This window comes from Cebus imitator, unplaced genomic scaffold (genome assembly GCF_001604975.1).
Source record: "Cebus imitator isolate Cc_AM_T3 unplaced genomic scaffold, Cebus_imitator-1.0 Scaffold182, whole genome shotgun sequence".
NCBI lineage: Eukaryota > Metazoa > Chordata > Mammalia > Primates > Cebidae > Cebus > Cebus imitator.
The window spans coordinates 3408930-3434265 of record NW_016107497.1 but is presented as its reverse complement, the minus strand read 5'-3'; the positions used below and the strand labels follow the sequence as shown (position 1 = coordinate 3434265).

Below are 25336 nucleotides of genomic sequence, written 5' to 3'. Positions count from 1 at the left end.
CCAAGCTGAAGAGGTCGCTGACTGCAGTGGAAGATTCTATGCTTAATCAACAGCCCTACCTTCCAGCTGGCTAATCAGCCCAAACATGCTTATGGGAAATCTCCAAAGCAAAGGCTGAAAAGCAACAGAGTGTCACTTGTAGAATTAACTTTATATATCAAATAAGAAAATACCTAAGTAAACAGGGAGTAAAGTAGTAGAAAAAATAAATAATTTTCATGTATGTTTATTCTACAATGCCAAAAGAAAATTGGTATATACATACATTTCAGAAGAACATGCCTATTTGTAATTCACTATTCACTTTACTAAGCTAGAATTACTTGGTAACTTAGAAACAATTTAGTACTAAATGCATCCGGCAGATAAAATAAACAAACACTACCACCAAAAGGCTAAGTGCAATAATATTAATGCTGTCAAGACCGGCTTCATTTAATCACAAGTTTAACTTTCCAGTGAATAGACAAAGGCATAGTATACTGTTGAGTGTTCTCAGTTGAGCTCTCCTGCAATTGAGATGTTTACAAAACAAATTAAAATGTTATTAAGACTCCTGCCACTGCAACTGTTAGATAACCTGAACCTCCAAATAAAAAAAAGATAATTCTCAAACGGATGAAACTTACCTGTTTTTTTGGGCGGGGGCGGGGGACTATAAAACTTGGAATATGGGTGCTAGGTAAAGAATTTTTTTACAAAGCTCTAATTCAATTTATAAAAATACCACTGATGGCTGGGCACAGGGGTTCACACCTGAAATCCCAGCCCTTTGGGAGGCCCAGGAAGCAAATCACCTGAGGTCAGGAGTTCGAGACCAGCCTGGCCAATATGGTGAAACCTTGTCTCTACTAAAAATACAAAAATTAGCCAGGCATCGTGGGACACACCTGTAATCCCAGTTACTTGGGAGGCTGAGGCAGAAGAATCACTTGAGCCCAGGAGGTGGAGGTTGCAGTGAGCCGAGATGGCACCACTGCACTCCACCCTGGACAAAGCGAAACACTGCATCAAAAAATGGCCTGATTTTGGGACCTTGTTGACTCTTAATTTCAGATCAGCTCTGTGATTTGCTACAGGCCACCTCATCATTTTCCTCATTTTTAAGTAAGTATAATACCAGTACCCAACTCACAGTTTTCTCGTGACCATTTAATTAGGTCATAGATGTTCAGTGGAAGTCCCTGCCAGTAAAAATTAGCTATTATTAATTTTGAAAAGACTCTCTTCTTGTGCTAGGACACCATATTTTTGTCATTTTTTCCTTCTTTTGTTCCCTCCTTCTCAGCCCCTTTCCTATCTTTCATTCCCCAAACATCAAGTGTTGAGAGAGTTCTTAGGTTATAAACGTCCTGGGTCCTCTTCATGTCTCACTCCATTCTTTCTCAAAGGGATCTAATCTATTCCCATGATTTTAATTAACACCTAAAAGACAGAATTTCCAAATGTTTCTAGTTCAGATCTGAATATACACCTGCTAACTCAACATCACATGGATGTCTCAGGGGAGCCTAAATTTCACTCATCATGACTAAAACTCAACAACCGTCATTGCCATCCAAACATAAATGTTGTCCCTCTCAGTAACTGGTTCAACAATCACCCTATTATGCAACCTGAAATCCAGAGAGGCATTCCTGATACCTTCTCCTTCTAACAACCCACTTCCTACTGCTATCATTTCACCTCTAAAATAGCTTTCATACATCTTGTCCCCACAGTTACTGTCACCTTCCTTATCTAAAGCCACTAACCAACAGCCCCAAAACTTGATTTGCCCAGGTAGTCCGGCCTTCTCCCATCCCTGCCTGATATGTAGTTAGAATGACATTTAAAATACAAATAAGATACCACTCTCCCACTTAATATTTCTATTGCTTATCACTGCCCTTAGGCTAAGGAGTAAAAGACTGTGAGCCATTTATAAAGCTGCACATGTGGCCTCTGCCTCTAGGGTCCACTGTGCTCCAAACATACTGGACTTTCTTCCACTAAAACGCCAGGGTCTTCCCTTCCCCACCAAAAAAACCTTTATTCATTCTCATATTCCATTCCCTTGTCCGGAATATTTGTAAGTTTTGTTCCCTTCCCACCATGATGTCTCCATTCCTCACTTTTTTTTTTTTTTCCTTTCTCATGATTGAGGTCCCTCCTTAATACTTCTTGCAGAAGACATTTCCTGATTTCCTGTACAAGTGCCCTTGCAAAGCACTCTGCACTTTTGCATCACTATCCCCAATACATTTGTAATTACTTCTATTTCCTTTTTTTTAATGAAAGATAATAGGGACATAAGTGCAGGAATCTTCTTTTCCGTGTTTACAGCTATATCTAATCAAACACCATGTATGTCACATGTGAGCCAACCATGAGACTAAGTATTTTCCGAATTAATTAACACAAAAATGGTTCTGATTTTAGTCCTTGACTTAAAAATTGCTCACAATTGGTGGAGAAATGCATATAAAATTCTAATCAAGGCAAACTGTGTTAACTTCTTATGGGAAATATGCATAAAGGCTATTTAATCCTACAAAAAGGAAACAATATCAGTTCTGGAAGGGGAACATCTGCAGGAGAAAGGCCTACATAAGGAAGGCTTGTTTCTGGTGCTGGGATATGAAGTCTGGCAAGACTTAAAGTGAAGGGTAAGAAGTAGCCCAGAAGGAGGGAAAAGTTTGGGCAAAGACATGATTAGTGTCAGGTATATATATACAGAGACTGGTGAACAGATAAATATATATACAGAGACTGGTGAACAGATAACTATGCCTGCTGGTGGGGTATACTGAAAGGAAAGTTTAAAATTCCAAGTTGTGGAAAGCTTTCATTATCAAAATTAAATTTTCAAGCAGAACCACTGAAGGTTTCATCAATGGAAGAATGACATAACCAAAGATGGTGAAAATTTGTTAATAGATTATAAGGAGGGTGTGGAAACCAATTAGTAGACCATTTCAAATATTTCAAACAAGAGGTAAGAAGGAAAGGAGTAGAAATTATTCTGCATTAGAATGGAGAGCAGTGTTCCAATGGGGAAGGAATGCGACATTGACTAAAAGGAAAACTCAAACAGAATAAGAAAGTGGGAAGGATGGAAGATGATTAGTTCTATTTTAGAAACCTTAAATTTTATATGCTTCCATAATGTTGCACAGGTGGTTAAAACATGGATCTAAGAATGAAGATGCAGGCATATTTCAGATGACCAGAATCAGAAAAATTTTAATTTGTCCACAGTCAATTAAACATTAACACAAAGGCTTTGTGACAAACATTTCTAAATTTTCTCACAAACACATATTTTTATTAATAAATAATACAAAGAATATTAAAAGTTCTCACTCATATAATCACTGCTTGAATTTTCAATGTGCCCTATGCCTAATTTTAATTTTATTTAGGAACAAAGCTCCGCATAATTTCACCCTGTCTTCAAAAGAGTTCATTTCCTACAATTGTTGGAATAGGAAGAACTCACTTATAACATGCTTTTATCTAATCAGTAGAATAATAATATATCTTTTATGTCTAAAAGAAGTCCAGTCTTTGTAATAGGCTCCATGCAAAAAGTTTACAAAATTTTTTAAAGGTCATTCTAATTTCAAAAATATTAACATCTGGAATGATGTCATCTTTAATTAACAGGAGGATATCTGAAGAATAATAAAAGGTAACACTTACTTTTGCTGCACCTATCTGTTCTTTCCGAAATTTCTCAAGTGGTGCAATTAATACATCGTTAGCATTTTGAATCTGAAATTAAAAATGCACATATATTAAATCCTGCATAATTTCATGCCAACAACATTGGAAAAATGTCTATCCAAGTATCAAATATACACTTTGTTTTAGCTTGCATCTATACAAACAACTTACATGTTATATATAGTTTTTCTACTTTATAGTTAAGCTGTTTTCACATATTATTTCCCTTGATCCTCATAACAATGTGAAAAATATGAAAATAAGTACTAATTGTAGTGAAATCTTAGTTCGAATACTTAAATTTCTTTTTCTAAGACTTAACTAAAAAACAGCACATTAAATTTACAAATACCTGTAATTACACTGGTTTAATATAGCCAGTACAAGAATCATTTTAAATCTAAACCACATAAAAGCTCTCCCATTTTGCCATTAGAATGGTAGAATTCTACAGCTGCAAAATAAAGCTCATTTTTTCCCCTATTTAATTAGATTCCTCATAATGAGGAATTGCGGTTTGCCTGAATGTTCTAATGCTTCCAACCTGACTAAAATAGTATTTGATTTCATTTCAATGAAAAGTATTTTAGCCCCAAATTTCACATTGAGATTTACTTAAACTTCAAAATGAATATATCTTTCAATACTGATCTGTAAAACTACTATAATGAGTGCAAAATATGAAGGGCAGCAGCTGAATGAAAGCAGGCAGAAATTTCTAAGGATATCATTATTCTGGAAGGGAATCTTTAAGTTAAAAAATAGCCTCTAGAAAGCATTAAAATAAGGAGGAGGCCCAATTAACAAAATTTATCATTTGTTCTACCACTATGACAACTGAACATAATCTATTATATAATTAGCAAATACCAGGATAAACAGAGAAAAACTCTTATTGTCAAAATATATTATCCTACTTTAAAATAGGTTAAAGGGTATAGAGGTATTCCATGTACTATTCTCCTAACCTTTTTATAAGCTTGAAATTATATCAAAATATACGCATTTCAATAAAACGGTTTCGCCTTCACTTATTTTCATTAACTTCTAATCAAGTTTAATTTCTTAAAGCCCATAATCTAAAAATGCAGAGATAAAATACAAAAATAAATACTAGAATGTTGACACCGCTTTCTATGATCCTGATAATGCTCGATTTGCAGAAAAATGACAATGACACATCTTGAAAAGAAGACCAAAATTCTAAGCTGTGAAAACATAGAAAGTAGATCAATACTCAAAAAATCCTGTCACAGACAATGAAGGCCAACTGTAGATACCACTGACATCTCCCACCTAATCCTCATTTTTAAGCTCAGACAGATATACCTCTAGATATACTGTGCAGGTGCCCTAATGGGCAGAGATGATTAGAAATAGTAGTAAAATAAATAGCTCACTTTTAATCCTCTCTCTAAAACCTCTTTGTCTCATAAAACGCCGATTACATAAACACACACACACATATCCAGGTTGTACAGATGCAATACACAGCTGACTCAGCCTTTAATGTTAAGTTTGCATAAAGGGAAAGACAGTATCATGAGCACTTTAGTGTAATTTGGAGTAATAGCAACCACAAAGGCTACTACTTATTGAATGTTTATGCTGGAAACTGCAATAAGTCCTTCGCAAGCATGAGCTAATGCATTTCAAGTTCATGAACTTAAATTGGTAGATACTTCTCAACTGGTGAAAAACCCAACAATTATGAAACTGAACAAGATGATATCCAGCACAGTGCTTAAGAACAGTACATGGATTTAAAATTGAGAATACCTGGGTTTAAATGGGCTTCTCTTGCTTATGAGCTGTTATTTAACCATCCTGAGCATCAGCTGCATTGTCTACCTACCAACTTAGTTCTAAGGACTTAAGAGACAATGAATGTGAAACACTCAGTGCCTTACATATGCTTTCCAATATTTCCAGATAAAGAGATTATAAATCTCATTCTGCATTTGCCCGGTTAATACATTTCTATACCTAAAACTACTGTATTGACTTTTTGGTTGAAGTTTATCCATGTGCAATTAGGAGAAGATATTTTCCCATGAAAGTCTTGAGGGACAGATGGCCTAGGATCCCCCACATCCAGTGACCAAGATAGTTTTTTCATATATACATGTACATATACATACATATCTGTATATATATATATGCCAAGCACAGTGCTGGGATGGGGAAAGGGGAGGGGGAGGAATTAAGGTATAGGCTACATTTTGCAGAAAGTTAAAGTCTATTCGAGAAGACGAAAATACATAAATGTATCTATTCAACAATTTTAGAAAAATTCAAAGATGAAACCAAGAATAGTTACATGAAAAACTATGCAGAAATCTTTGTAAATACATTAGGATTTTGACAACAAGAAAGATGCATGAGAACTATATGAGTCCAGGCAGAATTTGGATGGTTGATGTTAATTGGATGCACGAAAGGTAAAGAATATTCTAGAAACAGGGACACCATGAACAAAGGCAAGGGGGTAGAACTAAGCATGGCATGTGGGAAGAAGGAGTGCAGTAAAGATAAAGAAAGCATTTATGAAGCATTCATTATGAGTCAGTCATGATTGTGAACGCACTGATCAGGTGAGAGGCTTTCAGTTAACACTTAAAATAGAAATAGTGTCAGATAAGTTACTGAACCTGGGGAAAAAAAAGATAAAAATAAAATGGAAGGAGTAGAATGAATACGAAGCACAATGAAAAGTGTCTGGCACATAGCAGGCTCCAAAGAGGTACTATATGTTGTTAATAACTGATAACTAATGTTATTAATACTTAACTGGAAAAAGGAAATATACAACATTGTTACTAGTAGAAAACTAAATGAAAATAAGTAAAATAAGGAAAGAATGAATTATACCCAATATCTAGGCAATGAAGCCTGCGTATGGAATCACTGCTGGCTTCTGAACACAAGAATAATGTAAAAGCCTTTTCTAAGAAGCCAATCATATATGAGATAGCCTTGAGACTGAAGAGCTGGTGACAACGTAGGCCAGCTAAATGGCTGGGAGAAAAATTCAAATATGAAGTGATAAGGAACAAAATGGGATGTCAGCAGTATTGACAGATGCACAGGAGGAATTCCAGCGACAGTTCTATGGAATACACAAAAGGATTCAACGACAAATTAGGTAGAGGGAGAAACAGAGAGGAATCAATGGAGATACTAAGGTTTTGGCCTGAGCCACTGGAACTTTGGTACCACATCAGAATTGGGGCAAATGAGGTAGAGAAATATGCTTGTTAGAGAAAGGATAAAGCCAATGACTAATTTCACTTTGGTCCAATTACATCTGATGTCATGGAAAGACTCACAGAAATATTATGGCAGAAAATCTCATCTCACATTGGCAGAACTAATAAATATAATGATTGGTTTTTATTGGGAAAGAAAGGACTGTGAAAGGGAGTAAATGGGCCGATGTCATATCCTAAGACCTTGGCAGTCACATTCACATCCAATGGTTTCCATCTCTGCTAAACCCCTTCTCTGGCTGATACATACATAAGATCTCAGAATAAAGCAAAAGCCAGATGATAACAAAACAGAATAATTAACAGCCACCCTGTGGGCCAAGTACAATTTCCTATCTCTATTTCTTCCACATTTCTTGGGTTATTTTTCCTGTTTTTGGATTTGCTTCATTTTTTTTTTTTCCTTATTCTCCCACTCTATTAATGTGAAACTAAAGGAATAAATAAATAAAGGGCAAAGGTATTAAACAGAAAAAAATAAAGGGGGTGAAAACATCTAACAGGGTGATAGAGAACAACAGAAATAATTTGAGTGTTTCTCATGTGTCAAATACTACACTGAGGTCTTCACAATATAGATTAAAGTCAATTATTTATGGATAACAAAGTCAAACATCTAAAAATCATCTGGAATGTATTAAAACTTGAATATTAAAGTAACTCAGCTTCATTTGAAGCTCAGTGCCAAAACTGATAACACACAGTGACTTCTTAAGGCTTTTATACTGTACTTCTTAAGGCTTTTATACAAATTAAAGGTGAAATAAATTGTTTTTTAAAAAATCACTAGCATAGATTTGGCACATGGAAGGCTCTCAATAAATGTTAACTTCTTCAAAGAATTAATTGTACGTCTACTCTGTATTCATAACTATCCTAAGTAGTCTTACAGCTTCCCCCAAATGGCTTAAAGTGTAGTTATTGAGAGCTAGAAATTGAAATCCACATTAATAACATAACTTATCCAGTGGCCTAGCAGTAGCAGAAAACCACGAACCTACATTTTTTGTAAACCATTCTAACAAATGCCTGGCTCCACCTCTGAAATATGATGCCACTTTTGTGTGCAGTCAGTGGCTGCTGTTCACAATATGTAAGTTTAAGTTCAAGAGATCAAAATGGGAAATGCCAGCACTCAAAGGGCACTAAGTGGATTTACAAACTGCTATGGCTGCTTGTGAGCCTCAGCTTTGTACATTCCCCTGGGAATGCATGACTTTCATCCCTACACAGTGGTCAATCATATTGATTAAACTCTCCAATTCTGAAGTAATCCAAATGCAAAGTCAAGAAGGTGTTAAAATTTTGGAAGGATTAAAATAATTACTGTTGCGGCTGCATAAGAAAGGAAAATGTCATATAAAGGGTAGAAAAAACTTATTTAAAATGTGAATTAGAGTACAGCTATGCTGATAAACCTTGCAAAGTTAAAAAATATATCAAGAGAAATGCAATTTTTGCTCACAAAGAAGTCTTTCATCCAGATTAACAAAACAAGCTTGATGAAATTCCTTCCAGAAGGGTAATACTTGGGGGAAAAATCAAGTCAGAGTTCAGGAGATTCAGGATCCCATAATATCTGTGGAATGTGCAACTTTGAATGACCTTACTAAGATGCTTTAGAAAAAATACAAAATCAATTTTAATACTCTCCCTAGCTATTGATAATATAAATTATTGAAGATGCCTTATTATAGTAATTAAGAAACAATTAACTTATAATTACTAGCCATTACCTAAACCTTGGCTTTAAACAACTTATTTTTATAGATATCGGTTCATATTTAAAGTAAAAAATAATTACTGATGATTTCACTTATTTTCAGTAGAAGAAAAGCAAATCTGATATTGGGTGATACTTTACAATATAGCATTTACCATGTGTTTTAACTGTGGGTAGGTTATATTAAGCCAGGAGATTAAGTTTCCTGTCACTTTCTTTTGCTATTTCAAGTGGTTCTAATAAATAGCCACCAGGGGGTGCTCATTAATCATTCAAAAGTAATGGCCAGAAATGTTTTTATGAGGTTAGAATGATTCTCCAAATGTTTGGATTTCCCTCCCCCGCATAATAATGAATTATAACTTTTTATGGATCATGCATTTTCAAGTGCTATCTTATAGGAATTTTCAGTGCTTGCTTTTCACTACTGACAATTTTACCATACTTGTTCATTTAAAACAACATAGCTTGGCCAGGAGTGGCGGCTCACGCCTGTAATCCCAACACTTTGGGAGGCAGAGGTGGGCGGATCACCTGAGATTGAGAGTTCGAGACCAGCCTGGTTAACATGGTGAAACCCTATTTCTACTAAAAATACAAAAACTTAGCTGGGCATGGTGGCATGCACCTGTAATCCCAGCTACTTGGGCAGCTGAGGCAGGAGAATCGCTTGAACCCTGGAAGTGAAGGTTGCAGTAAGCCAAGGTGGCGCCATTGCACTCCAGCTTGGGCAACAAGAGCGAAACTCCATCTCAAAAAAAAAGTAGCAATGGAAAAAAAGAAATCTGAAAGGTATGTTTCTTTACAATTTTACTTCTTACACTTCTTCCCTTTTCATGTTTTGATTAAAATCCAGTGCTGTTGGTGCCAGCTCATCATTAATTAATGACTGTGTGTCCCATTATCTTACAATTCATTAGTCAGAAAAATTACTGTTCCTTACCTCTCACGTTTAAAGCAATAAAACACTCAGTTCTGATGCAAAGATTTAATTATATTCTCAAGTACTATTTAAGCAATAATTCTAATATTCAAAAGCACCATTTAAAGCAATTGTGTAAGGCTTTAAGAGGCTATGCTATTTACAACAAAAAACACGAATGGTACAGTTCATTGCAAAAATAATTTCCTGTTGAGATGTCAATATAAACAATCCATACAAAGTGGAAAGATCACAACGGTCTGTAATGATAAGTGAATTGATCATAATCAATGCAGAAGATATCTACACAGTCTTCAATGTAAAAGGGTAGGTTATTTTCTCATTCATATTTGCAACTGAATCACGGCACAGCTGAAAATCACATCACAGTTCTAATTTGTGATTACAAGCAAGCATCTCTTCTCTGCCTTGTCCCAAACTGTGTCTAGTTCCTCCTTCCTCAACAGCTTCTCAGGAAGAAGCTCTGGCAAGGGGTGGGGAACTGGGGTGCTAGCCTGGGGTTCACTCTCAGGTACTGGTCAATTTAACTCTCCATAGCTACATAATTTAGACATTCTTCTCTAGTCAGCAAATTCACAGCACTTCTAAACTAGATCTCAATGGCCAAAACTCACATGAGATATAGAGAACGGGCACACGAACACATCTTGCATCGGTAAGTAATCAGAAGTCAAAGACATTTTACTTCATACACTTTAATGTGAGAAAAACAATTGAAAAAAACATATCACCATCTAAAAACAAGTGCTATGTAAGGCTACTTGGATACCAGTCATCCACTTAATTCCTACTTGAACGTCACTTGCTACTTTAGCATTTGAATGTTTTGGGTCTACTTACTGACAGAGTTCCACTATGAATTCCACCCCACTGGACCTCATCAGTTAGATCTAACTCTTACTTGAATTTAATATAACTTTCATCTTTCTCAATTTTTATCAGCAATAATACTTTTCATATGGAAATATATTGGGAAAATAAATTTAAGTTTCTGGAGAATTGTGCTATATGAGTACCCTCTCCTTTTTCAGAAGTAGAAGCAGTACACTCTCAGGAGAGTGCTCCCGTTTATTTTTAATTAATTGTTGGCCTATACCATGATAACTATGCAATCTTGATTGAGTTACTCAAATTTAGTTTCCTTTTCTAGATAATAAAGATGACAATATGCCCTTATCTCAGGGCCTGTTTATAAAAGTGAATTTTTTTACTTTATGTCTAATGATCATAAGAATTTTTTAATAAAGCATTAATTGCCTCCTATTAAATTCATTCTTTTGAGTAGGCCAACTGCAGTGCTCTAGATTTTTCTTTTTTTTCATCAAATTAGGAAACCGCTATTGGAGTTGTAGTTTAAGAGTGAAATCTCACTCGCACATACTTGACGTCAAAGCTTCTTAACTGTAGAAGAGTAGTTAATGAGGGTAAAATGACAAGCAATCCTCTCTGCTTCCAGATTTTATAACTACTACCAAATATATAAGTCAAATTAAAGTTTGCTATTTTTAAATAAAACCATCTATACTTAGAAGGTGGAGGAATGGAAAATCATTCAACTAAGAAAGAATTGACCATTTTCACAGAATCCAGCAGAGCAAGTGGGAGAGGACAGTAAATTGTAAAATTTCACGTGATCCACTGTAATCTAATTAATGTCATAACTCCAGGTGATAACAAATGAAATTATTTGAGTACTAAGTTATTTGAACCACAAAGGTAATTTATTTATTTTATCTTTCTTGTCGTTGTTAAACTATTTTTGCTTTATTCCTTTCTACCCAGCAATCTCAAATGGAGGATTAACGTAAGCATATTTTTTAAACATTTAAGCATTGTAGAAGCATTTTCAAATATCAGACATAAACATAACGTATTGCCTCCCCACTTATCTACTTATTACCATCCTGATTACTACTCTTTCATTTATAACTCTTTAATATTGAAGGCTAAAAATGGTCAGAAAACAAAGTCAAACTTCTTTTCAACTATAAATATCAAGACATATGAAAGGTCAGATTAGAATTGACATCTTAAAAGCTACTTAAAATAATTATTCCAAATGACCTATATATACATTCACTTTTTAAAAAACTACTTTTTTGACCAAAAGGCATACAATTTTTAAAAAGCAATTCCATAGAATTTTTTAAAACACTACATTAACTCAAAGGTCACACAAGGAAGATACTTAAGTTATGTCATTCAGAACCTGTATTCTCAAAGGAAGATTTACGAAAGGCTGCACCCTAGGGTTGTTTCATTTCAACAGGTTAAATACTCACTCTGGCATTTGACTAGGTAGAAATGTTCTCCAGGGACACTGGTAAGGTTACTTCAGCCAGTGCTCTACCTTTGCACATTCTAAGGAAACAGCCGGGTCTGCTGAACTTTGTACCTTAGTGGCACCACTAGTCCATTCCAGTGATGTTCCTCTTTGTTAATACTATAGAAGATGGCCAAAAATATTCCCATAACACAGTTGCCTCGTTTACATCAATATCCTCATGTTCATTAAAATATACCTCCTCCCATTCTCCTACCTCAAAATTCAGAGACACTGTACATCCTGAGCAGAGCTAATTAGCACATCAAGAATATTTCTTTTTCCATGTTCTAACCCCTTGCTTAGAGTGGGGGAAAGTGGCTTTGTGTATGGGAGCGAGGGGAGGGAGCTTCAGCAAAGTGATAATTGATGTAATTCACTTTTTATCCCATCATTCCCTTCCTCCCACTTAATGCGATTTCTTCTTGCTAATTTTGCTCTATTGTTCTTAGCATTCCCTACTAAGAGTATCTTTGGATAGAAAAAACAAAATCATTCATCTGTTATAATTCTTCATTTATGACTTGAAACAAACTTCTGATAGCCTTTGCAAGTTTAAAAGCAAATAAAATTCATTAAATAAATTCTCAGAGTCATAGTTATTTTATAACAATTGCATCTTAGTAGGTGAACGTTAATGTAATTTAATCATAATTATCCAGTATTTAGTTAATAGCAGAATGCTAAAAGCTTAAGAAAATCCCAACATATATGCAATTTCTTAAATTACTTATTATAGTTGTACATTTTTGGGGGAGAAGGGGAATAAAGAGGAGGACAGGAGAGAAGAGGGAAAGAAAGAAGGAATTATGCACGATGCAGGGGTACATAAACAAAGCAGGGGATGACCTAATACAGGGAGCAATTAAGAAAAATTAGGTCTGGGGCCAGTGGTGAGCTAAAGCAGGCTCATAGTGGCTCACAGAACCTTTGTGTTCATCTTTTCCCAATTTGCAGTGGGTGAGTGACCTTGTGTTGCAATCAGCCAAGGTGGGAGGATTTACTTTATGAAAATCAGCAAGCACTACAAATCAGATTTCTCACACATACATAGCCACATGTATGCATGCATGTACATACAACATGTACCTGAGTGCCAGTGGTTAACTTTCTACCAACATATCCCTGCCTGGAGCCAAATATGTAATTACACATTGTTTAACAATGGGCATGTGTTCTGAGAAACGTATCGTTAGGCAATTTTGTCATCGTGCAAACATTGTAGCGTGTATTTGCACAAATCTAGATGGTATAGCCTATTGCTCCTAGGCTCTAAACCTGTACAGCACCTTACTGTATTGAATACTGTAGGCAACTTTAAAAATGGTTAAGGATTTGTGTATCTAAATATATCTAAACCTTGAAAAAAATACAGTAAAAATATGGTGCCAAAGATTTTTTTTTAAAAGGCACACTGTATAGGCACTTACCACAAATGGAACTTGCATGCCTGGAAGTTACTCTAGGTGAGTCAGTGACTGGGTAGTGAGTGAATGTGAAAGAAAGCCTAGGATATTACTGTACATGACTGTAGATTTATAAACACTGTATGCTTTGACTATATTACATTTATATAAAATACTTTTCTTCAATAATAAATTAACCTTAGCTTACAACATTTTTTTTTACTTTAAACTTCTTAATTTTTTAACTTTTCGACTTGTGTAATAACAGCTTAAAACACATTATACAGCTGTAAGAATATTCTCTTTCTTTATATCCTTATTCTGTACACTTTCTTCCATTTTAAATTATTTTATTTTCTACTTTAAGATACAAAGACACATATTAACTGAGGCCTGCACAAGATTAGATCATCAATACCACATCTTCTACTTCCACATCTTGCTCGAATAGAACGTCTTCAGGGGCAATAACACATGGCACTGTCATCTCTTATAATGACAATGCCCTCTTCTGGAATACCTTCTGAAGAACATGCCTGAGACTGTTTTATGGTTAATTTCATTGTAAGAAGAAGTACATACTCTAAAATAATGATCAAAAGTATAGTAATACATAAACCAGTAACAAAGGTTTTCATTATCATTATCAAGTGCTATGTATCATCCACAATTCTACGGGCTGTACTTCTATAGACTGGCATCACAGTAGATTTGTTTGCACTGGCATCACTGGAAACACATAATGCACAGCACTGTGACGTTAAGACAGCTGTGATGTCATTAGGCGATAGGAAATGTTTAGCTCCAATATAATCTTATGGGACCAATATCACATATGTGATTCATCACTGACTGAAATGTTTTTATGAATACATGACTAATATAAATGGCATGCACCATGAATGCTGTTGCTCTTATTAGCAAGTAAGGTTTATAGCCAACATTTTGTATCATTCCTTCAATGTTCACGTTCATCCCTAGAATCTCTCACAGCCCAGCACTGTAGAAAGCTACTATCTCCTGGCTGGGCATGGTGGCTCACACCTGTAATCCCAGCACTCTGGACGGCCGAGGTGGGCGGATTACCTGAGATTGGGAGTTCGACACCAGCCTGACCAACGTGGTGAAACCCTGTCTCTACTAACAATACAAAAATTAGCCAGGTGTGCTGGCACATGTCTGTAATCCAAGCTACTTGAGAGACTGAGACACAAGAACTGTTTGAACCTGGGAGGTAGATGTTGCAGTGAGCTGAGGTCCTGCCACTGTACTCCAGCCTGGGTGACAGAGCAAGACTCTATCTCCAAAAAAACAAAAGAGAAAGAAAAGAAAGCTACTATATCCCAGGTAGGTTTATGAAGCTAAAACTGTCACCAGTGCTAGAGTAGAAGTTTGTGTCAGTGTTGTTGGGGAAACTCAGAAACCCAAAAGCCTTACTTGCATAAAAATGAGTTTAAGTGTAAAGAAGTACGAATGAATTTAATCTTTTGAATATTGGGAAAAACATATTAAATTGGAAATGCTATAGGCTAACAGGTACATGTTTAAAAGAGTTGCCTTAATAACTAAATAAAAGGGATCTTGTATATTTAGCACTCTTTACCACTGTTTGTTGTTTACTATAGGTGTCTTTGTTGTTTAATATAGGTGAATAAATACATAATACATAATAGCAACATAATGACCACAACACAATATATATGGTCAATAAGACTGCATATACTACAGAGTTCCCGTAAGATCATAATGGAGGTAAAAAACTCCTGTCACCTGGTGATGTCATAGCTATTGTGACATTGTAGAACACATTGTCTTTCTGTGTTTAATATGTTTAGATACACAAATGCTTACCATTGTGTTATAACTGCCTACCGTATTCAGTAGAGTAACATCCTGTATAGATCTGTAGCCTGGGAGCCATAGGTTACAGTGGAACCATGTAGCCTAGGTATTATTTTCATATTTTCTAATTTCTAAATCTTCAAATGTAGATATTTTCCCTGTTAAAACATTTTTTGAAAAGTGATATGCACTGTCTATTGCATTCCCAAACACAGTTTCAGTATCGTCCAGATGCCATATTTACAGGTATGTTAAAAAAAAAAAAAAAAAAAAAAAAAAAAAAAAAAAAAAAAAAAAGTCTGCTTGAGTAGAATAATGATGTTTGTTCTTGCCTTATGAAATGCTCACTTGAAATAATGTAATGGTGAGGTAAGGATCAGCATGGCTACAGGAAGGTTAAGAAGAGATCATTAAAGGGGGAGCATTTCCTACACATAATTCTACCCAATTAAAGTTTGAGAAATGAGAAAAAGGGGATATTCCTTCAGAAAAGTCAGCATCATAGTACTACCTTTTCCTAGTTCACTTTCCCTGGAACAACACTTACTTAGAGTGTTTATGTCACATGCTATTTCATTATAAATAAACACAGGAAACATTGTAATTGGAACTTGTACAGTTAAGAAAAAACAGCACCAGAAGCTAATACACACACATAGTATATCTTCACTATAAACTATCCCCTTAATGTCTGTTTGCATGTGAGCATTTTAAGGAGCTCTGAGTAAGGTTAGGGGGAAGAGAAAATAATCTTTTTAAATAAATAATTCCTTGATTGAATAAGCCAGCAAATTGAATTACAGTGTTGTTAAAAATAAAGCCAGAAAAATTAATTAAAAGAGAAAACTTCAGAGCTTTAACACAGAATACAAAGTCCACCAATACCCAAACGTTATCTACGTCCTACAATTTAACAAACAAGAAATATGATTTATTTTGCAAAGATTTTCTTTTAAACTTTCCCAGGCATTTGAGCACAGGCTCTTAGTCATAGCTAAGAATTACTTCCCAAATAAGTTCCATATGTTATAACTCTCGGCCCTGGTCTTTTCCAAATCCAGATCTGGTCATAAACTAGGGGCCAGTTTTCCACACTGTACAGCTGTCAAAAGCCTTTCTTACCCAAGGAAGTAAAGAGCCTCTTTTGGCCCTTTATGTGAGGTCTTACATCATGTGAAGAATGAGTGATATGTCAATACTAGAGAAATTCTCTTTAAAACACATGACAAGCAACATTAAAAAAATACACTTTTCCTTATCTGTGAAAAGTATGTTCCAACAGAAAATACAATCATTTAATAAACCATTAACATCTGACCTCTTTTGGTCTTACCCGTAGGCCATGGCTTGAATTACTTTCAGTTCATATAACTGACTATGATGTTAAGATTCTTCTCTAGAAAGTAGATTGGAAACTACTTTTATTCCAGACAGCTTGAGACATTTGAGACATTCAGACTCTCCTGCACTTATCACAACGTGTATAACCAGATAATGAGGCAAAGCAGCAACGCGATGCCACGTGCTACTTAAATCATCCTACATAATTATGAAAACTGCTCACTTCTCTTTCTTTTTCCTCCTGAAAAATTAAGAGATACTTACTATATTTGATGGGAAAGAAAAGTAACACCTTGGGAAGCCAAGGTGGGTGGATCACTTGAGGACAGGAGTTCAAAACCCACCTGGCCAATGTGGTAAAATCCTGTCTCTACTAAAAATAAAAATAAATAGTCAGGTATGGTGGCATGCACCTGTAATCCCAGCTACTAGGGAGGCTGAGGCAGGAAAATCACTTGAACCCGAGAGGTGGAGGTTACAGTGAGCCGAGATCATGCCACTGAACTCCAGCCTGGGCAACAGAGTAAGATTCCGTCTCAGGGAAAAAAAAAAAAAAGGAAAGAAAAGAAAAGTTAGCTCCTCGGATGCCCAGTTCACATGATCAGAAAGACTGCTGCTGGTTGTAAAATTCTCTTTCTTCTTTCCATGTTTAACCGGGTCCCCAAACACAGAATCCTAACAACAAAACATACTACCAGTAATCACATCCTGTTTGTAACTTTCTGCTTTTGGTAGTGTCCCGACACATTCAAGTTATTACTAGCTAAGGAATATTTTAATTAATCTAAATTACTAATCTGAAAATGTTGGAGGGAAAAATGCATCTTCTTGGATAATTCAGGAATACAGTAAAACTGAAAGGTATGTTACAACCATCAAAATTAAAATAGCTTCGCATACTAACATAAAGACACAAAGCTAATGATATCAGTGTACCTTACCCCAAAGCTTCCCAATCCCTGCTTCATATGTCATCCTGAGAGTACCTAGGTGTATCTTAACAGCTTTTTGACTCAGAGACCTTTCAAGAATTCTTTTTCAGAGTAAAAGGAGCAAAGACAGACTCAAACAACTCAATATTATATTTCAAGATAAGAAAACACTCTATACTCCATCCGTGGGTCAACTAATACAGTTTGCTGCTTCAAATATCAGGTGAAGTGAAAACTTAATAATGCTTCCTCCAACCCAGATATTTCTGCCAAGGTCCTTATCCATAAACTGTTTGTCCCATTCCTACTGACACCTCAAAAACACACCCTCAAAGCAGGTCCCAGCCTTCTCCACTTCACTGATTTGTATCCTCTCAGTGAACAGCACTATATTTAGCCGACTGCCCAGTCATCCCAGACCAAGGCCTCTCCTTCATCTTCAGTGCCCAATCCAGGGTCTCCTCACCTCCTTAGCCTTCCTTCAATCATCCAGGTTAAAGCAATTACACATCCCTCAGCACTCCCTTTCACGACCCACCTATATTTTACTTTCCACACAGCTGCCAGAATGTTCTCTTTAAAAGGACGGTATTTCACTGCCCAGCATTTACTGTCTCTCCACAACCTTCAATAGAAAATGACTTCCTTTAGCCCAGTATCTAGGGGCCCTTAAAGAAAGGGCATCTCCTTTCCTCCTAACAACGCAAACTACCACCTCCATGTGAGAAAGCCTTGATTTCTACCATGTGCATGGCAGACACCCCTGACAGCCATACTTAAGCATCCCTTGAGAATGAGCCTGTATGGCAGAGGCCCTGAATGTGTGTACAGAGTTCTGAACTAAGGAATTCAGAGTTGCCAACCAGAGATTCATTCCTTATCTATGAGGAACATCTGAACCCTTGGCCTGTCCAGTGGAACACAGGCCATTCAGGGGATGGAGGCCCTTTGCTTTGGGTTAAATAAAAATTGCCAGGTAGAGGTTGTTAGTGAGAGGGTGCTAAGTGAAAATACTAGGAAACCTGCATGCTTTTTACAAATGGTTTGGTGGTTCTTTTTGTCCAGCCCACTGTCACTGGACCGCTCTGTATATATGTGTCCCAGTAATAAAATCCTAGGTTTTGTGTGCTGCCTCTGGGTCTCTTCTTCAGCCTCTTAAACCTGGTGTCATCCTATGGAAGTTAACAGGGGTCTGGCATGACACCATGTAACATGACATAAATCCTAGCTCCCCCTGGACCTCTTCAATCCTCTCCTCTTTCTCTGTTTCACTTGTTCCCTATCTGAATGCCTCTTACGCATTCTTTAAACCTCAGCTCAGGTTTTACCTCCTTTATGAACCTTTTATAATATTCCTAGGTTAAGCCTCGAGGCCCTTCTTCGAACTCCCATAGGATGCTGATCATACACCTATCGCTGCAGGTGCCAGTACTCTACAGACTACAGTGTGCACAGTCTATCTCCCCATCCAGATTCTGAGTATTTTTGAGAAAATGCTATGTCTCCAGTTTTAGTCTTTGTATCCCCCAAATACAAGAGCAGTATCTGAGACATATAGTTATTAGCCAACAAATATTTCTTGATATAAGCTTATGGGTTGGAAGTGGGGGTTGGGGGTATGGTAGGAGGTGGAGAAAGAATTTGGAAGACAAAAAGGTAGAGAGTGGAAAATGCCAAAATCAAATTTAAATGATAAAGATGGACAATGTCAGACTTTATATTCCTGCAAACTAAATATCGTTTTCCTATTCATATATCAGTTTCAGTCTCAAACAATAGTCTATCCATGCATACACTAGTGTGAGGTGTTCTAATGAACCATTGAGGAAGAAAAATCAGAAATGCATGGATTCAGTATGAAGATACCCTTTGTCTCTTTTGCAGAAAGAGAAGATTTTAATAGATCACAAATGTAGACCACCTTCTACTTAAATATGCCAAGTTACAAGCTTTTACTACATACAAAAACTAAAGGTTAAGAACCTCATTAAATTTTTACTACTACTTCTAAAAGGTGAATGGATGAAATTAACGTCTGGAACTTTGTTTCTTTGTCAATTCTAGTTACCATTTTGGAAATGAATCTTGAAGAAGCACTGGGGATTGACTAGGGTGAATAGGTATGCTAAATGCTATCTGGCAAAATAACCTATCCTAGCCATTTGTTAGAAATAAATAAGCAAAGGCCTGCTGTCTTATCACTGGATGAGGACTTGCTACCCTCTGCCAAAAATTCAATTAGGCTGATAAACAATCTTGGAAGAATGAAGGGTCAAAAACACAGCTTCCTGTCGTCTTTGAGCTTACTAACCGGGGAACATACTATCTACATTACTAAGGTACAAAATTACATTACTGAATTACAGTTAGGACAACTGGGCAAAAAGGTGAAAACAAGGGCAAGCCTACGTAAACCTGTGAAGTGGATAAAATGTGTTTTTAGAAGCTTCTGGCTCTTCAGCTACCCCTAAGTAGGTTTTGTTTAGCCTTTATTCGAGTGTGTTTATTTTACCTCTAAGTAGGCTTTGTCTGGCCTCTTTATTCTAGTGTATTTACCATCACCACCTCCTCTCACTAAGGACTATGCTGCCAGTAAACATAAGTTTTATTTTTAAATTTTTTTATTTTTGTAGGTTATTGGAAAATAGATGGTATTTGGTTACATGAGTAAGTTCTTTAGTGGTGATTGGTGAGATTCTGGTGCACTCATCACCCAAGCAGTATACACTGTACCCAGTTTGTAGTCTTAACCCTCAGTGCCTTCCCACCCTTCCTCCCGAGTCCTCCAAATCCATTGTGTCATTCTTATGCCTTTGCATCCTTATAACTTACCTCCTACTTATTAGTGAGAATATACAATGCTTGGTTTTCCATTCTTAAGTTACTTCACTTAAAATAATAGTCTTCAATCTCATCCAGATTGCTGCAAATGCCATTCATTTCTTTTTATGGTTGAGTAGTATTTCATTGTATATACATACCACAGTTTCTTTATTCAGTCATTGATTGCTGGACATTTGGGTTTGTTCCATGTTTTTGCAGTTATTAACTGTGCTGCTATAAGCATGCATGTCCAAATATCTTTTTCATATAATGACTTCACTTTCTCTGGATAGATATCCAGTAGTGGGATTGCTGGATCAAATGGTAGTTCTACTTTCAGTAATTTAAGGAATCTCCACTCTGTTTCCCATAGTGGTTGTACTAGTTTACATTCCAACCATCAGTGCAGAAGTGTTCCCTGTTCAGTGAATCCACATCAACATCTATTACTTTTATTTTTTTATTATGGTCATTCTTGCGGAAGTAAGATGGTATCGTATTGTGGTTTTGATTTGCATGTCCCTGATCATGACTGATGCTGAGCATTTTTTTCATATGTTTCTTGGCCATTTGTATATCTCCTTTTAGAATTGCCTTTCATGTCCTTAGCCCACTTTCTGATGGGATTGTTTGTTTTTCTTGTTAATTTGAATTCATTGTACATTCTGGATATCAGTCCTTTGTCAGATGTACAGAGTGTGAAGATTTTCTCCCACTCTGTGGGTTGTCTGTTCACTCTGCTGACTGGTCCTTTTCCCATGAAAAAATTCTTTAGTTTAAATTAGGTCCCAGCTATTTATATTTGCTTCTATTGTATTTACTTTCGGGTTCTTGGTCATAAAATCCTTGCCTAAGCCAAACTCTAGAAGGGTTTTTCCAATATTATCTTCTAGAAGTTTTACAGGTTCAGGTACTTGATCCATTTTGAGTTGACTTTTGCATAGAGTAGGTGAGAGATGAGGATTCGGTTTCATTTTCTTCACGTGGCTTCCCAATTATCCCAGCACCATTTGTTCAATGGGATGCCGTTTCCCCACTTTTATGTTTTTGTTTGCTTTGTCAAAGATCAGCTGGCTGCAAGTATTTGGCTTTATTTCTGGGTTCTCTATTCTGTTCCATTGGTCTACATGCCTACTTTTATACTAGTACCATGCTATCTTGGTGTCTATGGCCTTATAGCATAATTAAAATCAGGTAATGTGATGCCTCCAGATTTGTTCTTTTTGCTTAGTCTTGTTTTGGCTATGCAGGCTCTTTTCTTAAAATTCCATATGAATTTTAAGATTTTTTTTTTCTAGTTCTGTGAAGAATGATGGTGGTACTTTGATGGGAATTGCACTGAATTTGTAGATTACTTTTGGCAGTAAGGTCATTTTCTCAATATTCATTCTATGCATTCATGAGCATGGGATTGTTTCCATTTGTTTGTGTTGTCTATGATTTGTTTCAGCAGTTTTTGTAGTTTTTCTTGTAAAGGTGTTTCACCTTCTTGATGAGGTATATTCTTAAGCATTTTTTTTTTTCAGCTATAATAAAAGGGACTGAGTTCTTGATTTGATTCTCAGCTTGTTCATGGCTGGTATATAGGAGAGCTACTAATATGTGTACATTAAACTTGTATCTGGAAACTTTGCTGAATTTTTTATATCAGTTCCAGGAGTTTTTTTGGAGGAATCTTTAGGGGTTTCTAGGTATATAATCATATCATCAGCAAACAGTGGCGGTTTGAGTTCCTCTTTACCAATTTGCATGCCCTTTCTTTCTCTTGTCTGATTGCTCTGGATAGGACTTCCAGGACTATATTGAAGAGAAGTGGTGAGAGTGGGCATCCTTGTCTTGTTACGTTCTCAGAGGGAATGTTTTAACTTCTCCCCATTCAGTATTATGGTGGCTGTGGGTTTGTCACAGCCACCATAATGCTGAATGGGGAGAAGTTTATTACACTGAGGTATGTCCCTTGTATGTCAATTTTGCTGAGAGATTTAATCATAAAGGGATGCTGGATTTTGTTGAATGCTTTTCCTGCATCTACTGAGATGATCATGTGATTTAATTTGTTTTTAATTCTGTTTATGTGGTGTATCACATTTAATGACTTGCATGTTTTAAACCATCCCTGCATCCCTGGTATGAAACCCCCTTGATCATGGTGGATTGTCTTTTTGATATGCTGTTGGATTTTGTCAGCTAGCATTTTGTTAAGAATTTTAGCACCTATGTTCATCAGGGATATTGGGCTACAGTTTTCTTTTTCAGTTATGTCCTCTCTTGGTTTTAGTATTAGGGTGATATTGGCTTCACAGAATGATTTAGGGGGGATTCCCTGTTTCTCTCTATGGTGGAATAGTGTCAACAGGATTGGTACAAATTCTTTTTTGAATGTCTGGTAGAAATCAGCTGAGAATCCATCTGATCCTGGACTTTTTTTGTTGGTAATTTTTTTATGACTATTTCAATCTCACTTCTTGTTACTGGTCTGTCCAGGGCATCTAACTTTTCTTGATTTAAGCTAGGAGGGTTGTATATTTCCAGCTATTTATCCATCTCATATAAGTTTTCTAGTTTATATGTGTAAAGGTATTCATAGTAGCTTTGAATGCTCTTTGGTATTTTTGTGGTGTCAGTTTTAATATCCCTTGTTTCACTTCTAATTGAGTTTATTTGGATTTTCTCTCTTCTTTTCTTGGTTAATCTTGCTAATAGTCTATCAATTTTATTTAACTTTTCAAAGAACATGCTTTTTGTTTCCTTTATCTTTTATATATTTTTTTGTTTTGATTTCATTTAGTTCTGCTTTGATCTTATTTCCTTTCTTCTGCTGGGTTTGGATTTGGTTTGCTCTTGTTTCTCTAATTCCTTAAGGTGTGACCTTAGATTCTCTGTTTGTGCTCTTTCAGACATTTTGATGTAGGCATTTCAGGCTATAAACTTTCCTCTTAGCACTGCCTTTGCTGTATCCAAAGGTTTTAATAGGTTGTGTCACTACTGTCATTAGGTTCAAATAATTTTTTAAATTTCCATCTTGATTTCTTTGTTGACCCAGTGGTTATTCAGAAGCAGGTTATTCAATTTCCATTTATTTGCATGAAGGGCTCCCAGGGAACCTAAGCTTTAAATATTTCCAATCATTACCACACTCTTTGGCCTACCAATAAAACCTTATGACTTCTATGGCTTCTTTCATGAAGACCTTGCTCCATGCTCCCTAACAACTAGTAATTCTAATAATTTATGCTGATTTACTTGACAGGTACTATTATGCTTCTTGGGCTCTGGAAGCTAATTGTCCAGGAAAATGTAAGACAGAATAATAATCCAATGCTGGGACTTTCAGTGTCATTAATGATCCAATAGAGAAAGAACTGGGTTGGTGAAAACACAGTTACCGCTATATCTACATGCATGGCAAAATCTGAATAGGTTCTTCATTTGAACTAATGACAACTTTATTGTAGAACAAGTTCATAACTAGGTAACATGGTAATAATGTTTCCCTTCTCAGTTTATGCACGTAGCTGACAGTGAATGTAGGAGCAATGAGTGTATGCTCAATGAAGGTTACTGTCCAACCAGAAACAACACACAATTATTTGTCATAACCTTTCAACTGAGAACTTAAAATTGTTCACAGATGAAGTTCTTGTAAACAGAAGCTAGATGTTTTTGGCTTAGTTTACAATACTTCGATCTTTAGCCACTAGGCCATAATTCATGAATTAATGCCTGTAACCCAATCATTTTCAAGCAAATACTTACCATGTAATACAAACGACCTGCTCTCACGGAGCTTGTTTACATAGTTCAGGAACAAAGACAAGCCAGACATAAACAAGTTAATATCAGATAGTGATAGGAGCCACAAAAAAACAAGTTGATATGGCAAAAAATGACAGCAGTAGGGGGCACTGAATTAAATTAGGTAGGCAAAGCCTAAGTGAGGAGATACCTTGGAACTCCAGCATGACTTACAAGAACTCCTCACACCCGCCCCCACCAACCCCTACTCAAAGATCTGGATGAAGACTTTCAGGCAGAGAGAAGAGCAAGTACAAATGCCCTGAGACATGATGATGAAATCAAAGGAAGGCTAGCATGATGAAAGCCTAGTGAAGGCAATGGAAATAAATGGTCAGAGATGAAGACTGGGTACGGAGCACCGAAGGTCTTGAGAACCATGGTATGAAGTTTAGATTTTACTCTGTCGACTATCACAGAAATGCAGAATGTGCTTATAACAATAAAGGAATGAAAATTATATTCCAATTCAACTGACTCTACATTTTGTACAACATGTCATTATTATTCATCAAAGTGTTACACTTCTGAGGTTTTTAAAGCCACTGCCACTGCAAAGAAAAGTGAAATCCACTGAGAGTTGAAGGGAAGTTCTGCCCCTAAATTGAACTCAACTCCCGAACAAACCAAAAAGCAACAACAAAAAAATCCATGGAAAAAACCCCTTTGTTATTTACTGCCAAGAACTAACCAAGTAAATCCAAATATTTGCAGCTTTTATCTATGATTCTATGCTGACAAGAGCTAAGAAGGTTAAAGCAACTTCTTTCCAGGGTGAAAGAAAGAATTTTTGTACTTGAATTAACCTGAGTTGTGCCCCACATTTATCACATTTGATGTCATCTAATTATAAAGTAAATTCCTCATTACACAAAAGTGTGTGTATCAAGACTGTATTTCATGGCACACCTATAAAGTGAATCTATTCTTCACATGTCAAAGTTATACTACATTAAAAATAATCTAGAACTAAGGGGAGCATGGGGAACAATCATAGCTAATACTGTCCATTCTAGGGCTGAAGCCCAAAGACTGAAACCCAAAGAAGATAAAACTTACAATTGTTGAATGGCAGGTCTAGGACTAACATGGTGCCTTTTTCCTAGCTGAACTGAAGTGAAATGATGTTTTTCTTCACTCGGTGACCAGCTATCAACAATGTAATATAAATTTGGGAACAATTTTAAATACTCCTCGATATTATCAAGAAACAATCATGTCCTTCATAAGA

At 36.2% G+C, this 25336-nt stretch overlaps 1 protein-coding gene across 2 annotated transcripts in view; it reads right to left on the bottom strand.

Annotated features, from left to right (window-relative positions):
• Positions 1-25336, bottom strand: part of ARHGAP42 (Rho GTPase activating protein 42) — a 308974-nt gene that overhangs the window by 130557 nt on the left and 153081 nt on the right. For both annotated transcript variants that reach the window (XM_017545919.2, XM_037744744.1), the window contains exon 4: positions 3685-3756. In XM_017545919.2, the coding sequence (XP_017401408.1) occupies positions 3685-3756 (72 nt within the window). The remainder of the gene's footprint in view (positions 1-3684; positions 3757-25336) is intronic.